The sequence below is a fragment of the Alexandromys fortis genome, unplaced genomic scaffold (assembly GCF_014885135.2).
Source record: "Alexandromys fortis isolate MF-2015 unplaced genomic scaffold, M_Fortis_MF-2015_v1.1 scaffold_14, whole genome shotgun sequence".
Lineage (NCBI taxonomy): Eukaryota > Metazoa > Chordata > Mammalia > Rodentia > Cricetidae > Alexandromys > Alexandromys fortis.
This window is the reverse complement of record NW_026067910.1, coordinates 7839873-7852278: the sequence shown is the minus strand read 5'-3', so window position 1 is coordinate 7852278 and position 12406 is coordinate 7839873. Positions and strand designations below refer to the sequence as shown.

Sequence of the window (12406 nt, the reverse complement as noted above, 5' to 3'; positions counted from 1 at the left end):
CATTTTAGACAGTTAGAATGCAAGCACAGGTGATCTCCACGGCATTAGCTACCCCTCCACAGGGTGGTGGTGGCTCCTGCCACAGGAACATGGAACATGCTAGAATAAAGAAGATGGCATAGTTTCTCTGTGAGTGCTACTCAATTCCATTCTGAGCTTCTTTGAAAAAACTACTGTGTTAACTAGACATACTGAAAAGTATCTTTAGTAACAAATTTTGTAGAATATGTCGAAATTTTCTCTGGATAGCAATTCTTTACATGAGTCTCTGTGAACACAAAAGCTAGATAAAAGCTGTCCTTACAATGTCTTTCAACCCTGCAGCAATGTAGAGTGGTGTGGGGGATGGGGCTTTCTTTGCTAAGGACAAGAATAGAGTAGTAGATTATAGCTTGCTCCAAACACTACCATTGATGCCGGAGAAGTTCACCAAGTGCCAGGGTTGTGCCAGGGATGTGATGATTCCCATGCATTTTACATGATAAAGGTATTGATAGCAAAGTGACTTTTTGTTTTAAAGTAAAGGTCTACACTCTAAACATGTTCCTAGGTTTCACTTAAATATGCAAGCAAGCAAGCAAACCATGGGGGTCCTCTGGAAAAGATGTGCGTCCACTTCCACTTTAACCCCAGTGCGGTGTCTTTTACCCCCATGCCCGAATGAGTACTTGGCTACTCATGAGCACCATGTTATGAAGCATGAAGAAGTGGCATTTTTCTTAACTCTGTTCCCAGAGAAGGGTTGTCTCAAAGCAGAATTATATCCTGATTGGTGAAGATCACTGTTAGTTTTCCTGCTGAATGGAATCATGGTGTGTTTACCATTTGATGCTGAGGGGTACCTGGCTGGGGGCAATTCTTTTGGTCATGGCCCTAATAGGAACTTGTCTCTCTAGCAATGATTACTGATAAATCTGAGCTGTGACTTGGATCGTTTCTGGACCTTCTTAACAAACCAGTCTATTAACATGGACAGCATGCTTCTTTGCCTGTCTTCGGAGCGTTAAGAATTTAAACACTGTTAACAGTCTTCAGACATGTTTTCCCCTATTTATGAAACTAAGAGCAGCAAGGACACACAGTGAGGAAAAGGAGACACTACTAAACTTTGTCTTACACTTCCTCTTAATTTGTGAGTGTGAAGCAGCAGACATTCTGAGGTAGCATTCTTTAAGGAGGCGGAATTACTGGTAAACATAGGCCAAATACACAGGCGGTTCCTTTAACCTGAGGCCTTGCAAGCTTTTCTCTAGAAAGCACCTTTATCACATAGGTGGGTACAGTAGCATTGCTCGTGGACATAATCATTACAATGGATTGTAGTGGGGAAGTTGTAATTAATCACAGTCATTGCTTTGATATGCAGCGGGGCAGCCATTACCGAATCTTATGTGTTTGTTGTGAGTCATAGAGGCACAGGAGCCCCCAAGTGACAGATCTCTGAGTAGAAAGCTGACAGAGTTTGGTTGAATCATTGGTAAAACAAACAAACAAAAACAGAGTTTCTGAATTTAGGGATCTAATGTTCTCTTCCAAAAGATCTTTTCAACTCAGTGAAAATGTTGTGCTGTGTTGCATCCTAAATAGTTAAAGTCTGAACAAGTTTTATTATGAATAACTATCTTATAGCTTGGAGACTCAAAGAAATAAATTACCTTCTCAAAGGAAGCTTATGGGTTTGTAGTTTCTCAGGCAAATGGGAGCCAGGGCTGACTTTGTTCTAGAACCATCATATCCTCTTATTCTCCTGGCCAAGCTTGTGATTTTTGCTTACTGGCTCTATTAAATATGCTATGGGGCATTTTGATGGATACGTTGCTTATAAAAATGAAACTTAACTGGAATGTTTCTGTGCTCTTTAACACGCTGTCTTGCCTGGTGAGTCTCTCCGACACTCAATTTAAAGAGGGTTCTGATGGGGTCATTATTTTGTCACCAAATTAGTGTTAGAGTCTTCACATCCGTGGTTGTGTGATGTGATAGCTAAGATGAGGCCTTTCCCAGCACAGCGGTGGGGCAAGATGTTATTTTAAGGATTAGGAGAGGAGAACATGCATTTTCCCCCAGTTTAGCAATCTTTGTCCATTTATCTCATAATTTTAGATGTCTAATAAATTGGAGAAGAAAAATTTAAGAGAATTCATGAACGTGAGGTTGAACTTAATGGTCAAAGGGAACCAAGTTATAGGTACTGTTCTGGTCAGCGTTACTATTGCTGTAATGCAACACTATGGCCAACAGCAACTTGGGGAGGTAAGGCTTACATATCTTGCGCCACAGCCCATTGAGGGAAGGCATGGCAGGAACACAGAACTGGGCAGGAACCTGGAGACAGGAGCTGATGCAGAGGCCATGGAGGGGTGCTGCTGATAGGCTTGCTCCTCATGACTTGCTCAGTATGCTTTCTTATAGGACCCAGGACCACTACTTCAGGCTGGGTGGCACCACTCACAATGGGCTAGACCCTCCCCTGTCAGTCACTAATTAAGAAAATTCCTGCAGGCTTGCCTGCAGCAGCTTGATCTTCTGGCTGCGGCACTGTCTCAGCTGAGGTTCCCTCCTCTTGATTATGCTCGTCTGTGTCAAGGTGACAGGAAACTAGCTCTTGTCAACTTGACACACAAATACATCACTATTCAGCCATAACCTTTCTTTGTTGTTCACCCTCAAGATCACATGGCGCTGTCAACATTACAATGTAACTTCCAAAGTTTTAAAAGACCCACCGTCTGAAAATTTAAACACCCCAAGTTTAAGTCTTTTTTTTAAAAAAAAATAACCAGTATCTTCTAAAATCCAAACTGTCTGTAAAACTCTAAAATTTCTTTAAAAGTTCAGAGTCTCTCAAACGTGGGATCTGGTCAAATCAAAAATAAATTAAATAAATACTTTCTTATCTCAAGCAGGAAAAACCAGGGCAAATTCACAATCTAAATTAAACAAAAATCAGACTCCAACAATGTAAATAATTCAATATCCAAGATTTACTCCTGACCTTCTGGTCTCCTCCAAAGGGCTAGGATCACTTCTCTGGCCACTCTCTCCAGCCCACACAGATTTGCTCCTAAGTTCAGTCCGCTCCAAGCCATGGCTGCTGCTTTTTTTCTTGGTGGCCTGCCCCTAGTACTGATGTTCCTGAAATGCTGGGATCTCTTGCTGCAACTGGGATTTGATAGCCTTAAGGGACCCCAGCCCTGCCACACAGTGCCAAGCCTCAGCGGCCCCCCTTGACCCCTTCAGGCCTTCAAAACCAGTACCACCTGGGTGGCCTTTACACTACCAAGTACGGCTGCCAGTACAAGGTACAATCTTGGCTGCCTTTGGAACACAGCTTCTTTGTGATAAATCTGAGGAATCACTTCCCAGAAGATTTAACCCCTCCAATGCTGGTCTCTTCTTAATCAGGGCTGATTTCTCAACTCTGATTGGCCAGCATCACTTATCCCAGCAAAGCAATGGTTTCACATTAGTGGTTCTGGTGTCTTGTTAGTGACAGCCAGTTCTTCCATCCCAGCAGACCAGAACCACAGATTCTTAATTCATAATAGTCAGCAGTCTAATAGAGTCTTCAAGGGACTCTCAAAATTCCCTTTGGAATTTAACAAGCCAGGATTCTCTCGTCTACATTTCTCTCAACACTCATCTTCCAACCTCCCGCAGAACCAAAGTCAAGCTTTGTCTACTCAGTGGCTTTTCTATGGACCCCAAATGTCCAAAGTCCTTCTGCAATACTCCCCAAAACAACATGGTCAGGTCGGTCACAGCAAGAGCCCACTGTCTTAGTACCAATGGAGGTTAATGTGGCTGTGATGAAACACCATGACTAAAAGTAACTTGATAAGAAAAAGGTTTATTTGACTTACGTATCGTGGGTTGCAGTCCACTGAGGGACACCCAGGCAGGAACTCACAGAAGAGTGTTGGTTACTGACTTCCTTCCCATGGCCTGTTCAGTTTGCTTTCTTTTTTTTTGTTTGTTTTTTTGTTTTTTTTTTTGTTTGTTTTTTTGTTTTTTTTTTTCGAGACAGGGTTTCTCTGTGGCTTTGGAGCCTGTCCTGGAACTAGCTCTGTAGACCAGGCTGATCTCGAACTCACAGAGACCCGCCTGCCTCTGCCTCCCAAGTGCTGGGATTAAAGGCGTGCACCACCACCACCTGGCTCAGTTTGCTTTCTTATAGACTCCAGGACGGCCATTCCAGACTGGGTAAGCACTACCCACGAAGGGCTGGACCCTCCCCCATCAATCAAGTGATTAAGAAAATGTGCTACAGGCCTGCTTACAATTTGATCTTATGGAGGCATTTACCCAGCTGACATTCCCACCTTTCAAATGACTCGAGCATGTGCTAAGTTGACGTAAAGCAAGTCAGCACGGGTGCTAAGACAGGCTCATAACCAAAGCAGACTTTCTCAATGGCCCACGGTCCTCGCCTCCTGATATTCTCATGTGAATTGAATTAGACCACCTATTTTTATTAAAAGCGTGCATGAATCTGTGAGCTGTGATTGCATAGCCACGCTGGAAGAAAAACGGAAGAGCGGTCTCTAATGAAGATGTACTTAAGATTATATTATATTTTAGACGTGTGCAGCCTATAGTTGCTGCTCAGTGTGACATAACAGGTTTAAACAAAGAACTGAATACCCTTCTCGAACTGGGAGTTTTATAAGACTATCCACTAGATACTACAGAATATACAGGGCAGCTTATTACAATGCAGTTTTAAATGAAACATTTAAGGGGCCAGTTAAATTTATTTTACATCTAAAGCAGTTGGCAAAATCTTATCCTTTGTACATTAGGAGGTTTTAGCATTATGGCTTGCTTCATCTACAGTCTTTCCATGCCCCCTCCCTCTTTTGTCATTAGGGTAAGTGGAAAACGTGTTTAGAACATCTTGATGCATGACTGTTGAGAGTATAAATGTGGGCTCCCCTGTGAAGTTCACATGGCAATAAAATATTAGCATTATAATATTGGAATAATAGATTTTCCAGCAAGCCCGTGGAATGCAGGCCTCTGATCAGGCTAAGCTGACACAGAGTGCTAATGTGTCATTCTTACCAGGTACTGTGTACTGACCGCCTGACCTTCTTGGGCTCAGGGTATCTTATTGGGAATTCATTCCTGTCTTTGACCAGCGACAAAACTGATATTCAGAGAGAGAAAAATCAGTCCTCCGGGATCACACACTCGAATCAGCTTTCAACCTATCTTCCTAGTTCACACTAGAATTTTTAGTTAGTTAATTGATTAATTTACCAGTGTATGTGTATACAAGGCGTGTGTTGCATGTACAGAAGTATGTGGCTCTCTTCTTTGACTCTCTGCCTTATTCCCTTGAGAGATCTGTCACTGAATGGAAACCAGCTGTTGTGATTAGGCTGGCCGGCCAGGGACAAGGAGCGCCCAGGCTCTGCCTTTCTCTGGCCCCCAATGCTACATGCAGCCATACGCACCCTCTTGCATGGGTGCTGGGATTCAAACTCTGGTCCAAATACTTGTGTAGCAAGCACTCTTACACACTGAGCCATCTCCCTAGCCCCTTGGCCAGCATTTTCATAGCTGCTAGCCATTTTGTTGTGGCATAAAAGTTTATCCTCCCCCCCACACACACCACCACCTTTTCACCTAAGGTTAGTCTATGAGGAATGACCCAAAGTGTCTATATGTCAGTCTTCTGGCCTGAAAAGATACTATAGCCTAGAATATTAGGAGAGATCAAAGTAAGGTTTATAAATGTGTGACTTTGGGCAAAATGAGGCAGAAGGAACTGTAATGCCGGGGGTGGGGGTGGTCAGATGTAGTTCTCGTTTCCAAGCCCAGCAAGATGGTGAAAGTTCAGACTCGCGGTGCCGTGATATTCCAGAGCAAAAGTTTCAAAGACAAGGTCGTTCTAATCACTGGGAATCTGCATGGCTTCACCAGTCCAGGCTTGCCTTGGGCTCCCTAGATGATTCAGTCCCTGCAACTCAGCTGTCCTAACCGCTGACCTTGAGCACAGGACTTTGCAAGGTTATCGTTCAGTATCTTATAGCAAAGCAAGATAAATAGGACGCAGGGTCTGAAATACACACAGCTCTGGATCAATAGCTGCTTGAGTAACTGCATCCAATAAGTGACTGATGTCTAGATTGAGATGTATTTCTGATTTCAATTGACATGGCCCAATCCCCTACCTTGCAATAATTTTTTCAGATGTCTATAGAAAAGACCTGGCTATCCAAAATTTTCCTAGGAGAAATAGGGAAAGCATATGTAATGAGCCCAAAGCCAAAATAAGAAAATAAAACCATTGCAATAGGCTTCAGTAAGTGAAAATATGAGAATCTGACTTTTGGTCTAAAAACTAAAACATATAGCTACAAACTGAAGCAAAGATTATTTAAGGACTTAAAATCATTACATTTTATTAGACATTATTTCTTCCAGTTATGAGAGGTAAGTTGTATGAGCCAAACTAAATTAATAGATTTTTCCCTTTTCCTTATCAGAAGTTGTGTGGGCTAACAGCAGTGTCTAAGTGATCCTCATTCCTTAATATACTTCAGTGATAAATTGCACAATACAGAGGGTATTTAATCAAAATAGATAAGTTGCAAATCACAAATTATTCAGTACAATTAAACAAACTCACAGCATGATTTTATCCAACTTTATCTACCAGTTCTCTCTAGCTTCTTTTCATACGCTTTCTTTTGCAGGAACTTTCTTATGTAGGAGCTTCAATCATTAGATCCCTAAATCCTTTGAGGGAGAGCACGTAGGAAGATAATAATTTCTCTCTTCTCTGTTTCTGAAAATGTTTTCTAAAATGTAGGCTCAGCAGTTTAAGGATTTTGTCAGTCTTCATTGCTGTGGTCATAGGACCTAGGACTGGGCCTGGCGCATAGTAGTTGCTCAATAAACAATCCCTAAAGCTGGTGCTATCTCAGATGATTTTTCTAAGTTCATCTGCCAGATGCTGGCTACATCCATTCTATTTGCCTCCTGGCCCTTGTCTTTATCTGTGACTGCTTTTCGTTTTGATCAGAAGTGACAGTTACTTAGTAGGCCCAGTGAAGTATACCTTATATCTATTGGAGGTCAGCTGTGCTAATAACCTCATTACAAACTACAAGACAGATGCACTTAGCAGTCAGATATTACAGAAGCATAAAACTATTGGCAGTAATTACTACTTATGCATCACAATTATTCAACCATTAATAATAAGACATGGTACATAGTCGGTGAGGTGTCCGAAGAGGTCAAAATAGCCAAGTTTTGAACCATGAATAAACACACTTCCTTTCAAATCCTAAATCTACTCCAATTGTGTTGAGTTCAAAAGGTCACAATCACTATAAGCCTGGCTTGTTTCTCCCTCTGTAGACTGGACATGGGAATAGTAATTAATTTCTAAGATCATTATGAAGATTAAAAGACATCAAGGGATGGCCAGAGCCTTCTGCCACATTCATTGTAAATAATAAAAAGCGAGCTACTATGGATATAAATAAGAGCCAGGCCCCAGCAATGACAGCTCACATTATGATCAGCTTCATGCCAAGACAGACGGTCCTCTCAGAGCTGGGACTGTGGGAAGGTAGAGAGCAGCTCTGGAACTCAAGTCCTAGGCTTTAGGTCCCATTAGCATTCTGTCTATGCCACTTTAACATAATGGGGAAAGATTGCTGGCCTCGTGCAGAGCTAGCAGCCACACTACCGTCTGATTGGCCTTTCAGGATGAAAAAGGAGGCAAATGGGTGAAGGAACGAAAACCTAGAATAGGAAAAAATAATAATAAAAGCCCCGATCCCGTTGCATTTGTACAGATACAGAATATCAAGTATGGGGCTGGCTTCACATACAAGAAAGGAAGAATTCCAGTTTATGGTGTTTTTATAATTGTTCTTGGAGTCAGAATTATTTTTTATCTGCTTAGCCATATTTTGACACCATTTCCAGGGGCCTTGCTCTCTCGTGTACAGGTACCCCTCCCTGGGCAGGCACACAGGTTGGAACAGACCTTAAATTACTGTAGCTTATCATACTTTGTACTTTCATTATGTGTGGTATCATTATGCTTAAGCCTCCTTCATTTTGTTTCCATAGAATGCTGAAGTCTCTGTTTTTGAAGTAAATATACGCTTTGTCGGCGGACTGCTGTCAGCCTACTACTTGTCTGGGGAAGAGGTAAGTTGCAAAGTGGTACAGAAAAGTGAATTATGCAACGTCTCCAAGTCATTCTTTTGGTTAAATAAGCCATTTGTGGCATGGATTTAGGGGAAAACTGACTAAATTTTTATGTTCCCATGCTCAGTTTTATTTCTCAAAATCCGTGCTAATTAAATGAGCAAGCCGGGGAAGTTTGAGAGTTCAGATTGCCAGGTTAAGGTAAGCTTTTAACATCGCATGGCTCTATTACGCCATGTGTGCTGTGATTAGGAGTACAAATCCCACACGTCTACAGGCACACTGCAGATGGTTAGTGTAATGGCAGGCTACGGAGGGAATCTTTGTCTTGAAATTTATTTTAATGTTAGTATGTACACTTCGTTAGAACTTTTTGAAGTGAAGAAAGCGTGACGAATAAGATTTGCGAATTATAGTACTTGTGAAATTGACGGGCTGTGGCTCTGAGCTTGTCAGCACACGGTCCTGCAGGCCGGTGTCCCTGGGAGAAAGGCTTTGTTCTCTTCCTGAGTCAAAGCTTAATGAATTATCTGCTGCTTGGGGCATAGCAGGGAGTTTTAATTCCTGTCTTTCTTTTCTCGGTAGATTAAAGACTTTTGTATCGTGCTCAGAAAGGACCCTGATGCTATTTTCTTGAAAGCATTAGGATAACTTTGTGAATTATGGGAAGTGTCCACTAAGAGTTTTGGGAACGGACTCACCTGTAATATTGACAATGTTAAAAGCTGACATCAAGGGAAAAACAGTCACATATTTCAACTGCGCGTCAATCAGATTTACGTTAGCCTCAGCATTCTGGCTGGGGGAAGAGCAGATCTTAGCCTGTGTAGTATTTCATGTATTTCTGTGCTTCAAACAGATTTAAGCAGGGTAATAAATGTTTAATGAGACAGGCTGCTTGACTTTGCTCCTGTCTCCAAGGTGCTTTTCTAATCATAGCGACCGCACTCTTCTGTTTCCTCTCTCTCTCTCTCTCTCTCTCTCTCTCTCTCTCTCTCTCTCTCTCTCTCTCTCTCTCTCTGCATTTTATTCTACCATATCTTTTTTTTTAAGTATGTAGATGGCCCCATATTCCCCTTGTCCTAAGCATCTTTCCATCCTGGGAAACAAGGCCCTATGCTGTGTTATTCTCCTTCCTCACTCTCCCCAGATTTTCCTGCTCTGTTATCATCTGTACAGTCCAGTTTAGCATCCCCAAGCTGGAGCAACTCTGTTTTGAAGAAGCAGGCCTCAAATGATGGTTTCTCTATTGAACAGATCTCTGGGAATCCTAAGCCTAGATCTTCGCATGGTTTTTGACTTGGTGTGCTAGGATGACTTGCTTATTTATGTGTAGATGACACTATTAGGAAAGAACAACTGCACCCTTCTGAGTTTGATGGAGTCATAGGAAATACAGAAAGAAACCAAATGTGTATTTCTTCCAAAGATGCACCCGTTTTCATTAGTTCTTTTTTACTTATTGTTTCAAGATTCTATATGTATGAATATTTCTATTTCTATGGACATTTGGTATATATGTATATATAATGTATGTGCTTGTCAAATGGAATGTCCACAATGATGTCATTTGTATTATAATTATTAGCTTAAGGTCTTATAAGAGTTTTTATATTTAATTATTTTTAATTCTTTGAGATTACAAAATAATTGCATCATCTCCCTTTCCTTCCCTCACTCTGAACCTTCCCTTATATCCCCACTTGTTCTCTTTAAAATTCATGACCTCTGTTTTCACTGTCATTATATACATATATGTATATATCTCTGTGTCTGTATATACAATTTCTTAATACACATATATAGAAGATATAACCTGTTCAGACTGGACAATGCTACTTGTGTGTATATGGTTTTAGGCCCACCATTTGATGACCACTGGATAACCAGTTGGTGTATTCATTCCTGTGGAAGACTGTGTCTTCTCCGCATTTCCCAGTACGTAGGTAGTGTTGAGGCCTCCTGAGCTTTCCCCTATCTGTATCACGATATCTATTAGTGTGGTCCTTGTTCAGCTCATGATTAAGCATGCACGTTGATCTTGTGGGTGGAGCTTCTGTCATTTCTTAGAGACATAATCTCACAGCAAACCCTGTTCTTCTGGCTCTTGCACTCTTTCTGCCCCCATTTCTGGCAGAAGTGCTTCTTGAGCCTTGGGTACAGGTGTTGTTTTGTAGATGGATCATTTGGGACTGAACTCCACAGCTCTTGATTTTGATTGCTTGTGGCTTTCTGATATGAACTCTCTCTGCTGCAAAGAGAAGTTTCTTTGAGGGGCGAGGATTACATTTATTTATCTGTAGGTGTAAGAACACATATTTAGATTGTAGTTAGGGATTATTCTGGTTTAGTATAATGGAAGTTGTAGGTTCACCTCTAAGATCCATGACTTCACTAGCTCTGGGTTGAGTAGTTGCCTAGGATTCCAGTATTAGGCATGATTTCCCTTTTGTTGATTGTGTCTTTACCTCCAACTAGAGATCTGTGGTTACTACCAAGGTACATGTAGCACTCATTACTGCACCATTGGGATTATTGGGCTATGCTGGTCATTGTTATTGGTTCATATGTACAGTAGCTGGATAAGAGTCTGGGTTGTTTCCCTCCTTTGGAAGCTTGCTTGGAGCCTTCTGGTACCATGAAACTAATCCTCAGAAACCTGAGGCTTTCAGGTCAGTTCTAGCTCTGGGGACTCTGGGCCCTGTGTCTGAAATGTGTGGTATCTTCACTAGTAGAGACTTACCTTCCAATTCTTGGGGAATATTTGATGTTCATGTATAGAAAAGGTGTGATTTGTGCAAGTTGATTTTATATCCTGACATATTGTTGATTTTTTTTATTCTAGAAATTTTCTTTTGAGTTTTTTATTTTGGTGGGGGTAGTTCTTTAATATGTAATATCATGCCATCTGCAAACAGGGATTGTATGATTTCTTTCTCTCTTTGTACTCTCTTGCCTAGTTGATCCAAATAGTTCTTCAAGGACAATATTGAAAAGGGTGTCCTAGTGGACGTCCCTCTCTCATTCCTGACTTCAGTGTGGTCGTCTCGGGATTTTCTCCATTTAAGATGATATTGACTGTTGGTTTCTTATATATAGCTTTTTATTTTGGTTGAGGTATGTTCTCTTTAGTCCTAATTCTCTGGGACTTTTATCATAAAGCTTGTTAGATATTATCAAAACCTTCTTTCTAGATCTATTGAAATAGCAATGTATTTTTAATAAAGTCCATATATTTACTTAAGGTTTTATTTATTAGATGTGTGCGCACACACACACACACACACACACACAATCTATTTATGTCTGAAAAAAATTTTCTCTTTCCTTCAACTATGGCAGGTACTTTTTCAGGGTATGTTAGCCTAGGTTGGCCATCCTGGTTTTTAGGACCTGTGAGGTGGTGCCCAGGCTCCTCTGACTTTCAGAGCTTCCATTGAGAAATCTGTTGTTATGTTGATGGTGTTCCTTTATGTGTGACTTGTGTTTGGTTTTCTTTTTTGTTGGTTGGTTGGGTGGGTGGGTGGGTGGTTTGGCTGGTTGGTCGGTTGGCTGGTTTGCAGAAGCTTTCAATACTCTTTACACATTCTGTATGGTATTTTCACTAGAATACCAAGTAGGGATATTCTTTTCTGGTCTTGTCTATTTGCATTTCTATGTGCTTTTGTATCTGTACATATGGTATGTGTCTTTCCTTAGTTTGGGAAAGTTTTCTTCTGTGATATTGTTGAAGACCTGGTCTGTGCCATTGACTTAGGCTTAATTTCCCTCATCTATTCTATAACTTGAAGGTTTAGTCTTTTAATGGTATCCCACATTTCCTGTATATTTTTTCCTGTATTTTTTAATATTCCTTTCTCATTTGGTTGAGATCTTCTATTTTATCTTCTGCTTGATTCAACCTACTTGCAAGGCTTCCTTTGAATTTTCTAGTTGAATTATTGGGTTTTTCAATTATAATTTCATTTTAGCTTGAGTCCTCTTCAGTGTTTCTCTTTATAGAATTCCATTTTCAAGTACTGGATTGTCTTTTTATTTCCATCAACCTTATGCTAATATTTTTTGGATTTCACTCAGGTACATATTCTCCTTCAGTTCATTCTTCTTCATTTCATTGAGATGTTTGTGTCTTTTTTAAGGACACTTCTTGAATTCTTTGATGAAGTTTGTAATTGTTCTTTTAAATTCTGTGTCCTGAGTTCATCTACATAAACCTTACTTGGCAAAC

At 40.8% G+C, this 12406-nt stretch overlaps 1 protein-coding gene across 3 annotated transcripts in view; it reads left to right on the top strand.

Annotated features, from left to right (window-relative positions):
• The window catches only part of Man1a1 (mannosidase alpha class 1A member 1), a 173663-nt gene that overhangs the window by 56340 nt on the left and 104917 nt on the right, over positions 1-12406 (top strand). For all 3 annotated transcript variants that reach the window (XM_050137957.1, XM_050137958.1, XM_050137959.1), the window contains exon 5: positions 8098-8178. In XM_050137957.1, the coding sequence (XP_049993914.1) occupies positions 8098-8178 (81 nt within the window). The remainder of the gene's footprint in view (positions 1-8097; positions 8179-12406) is intronic.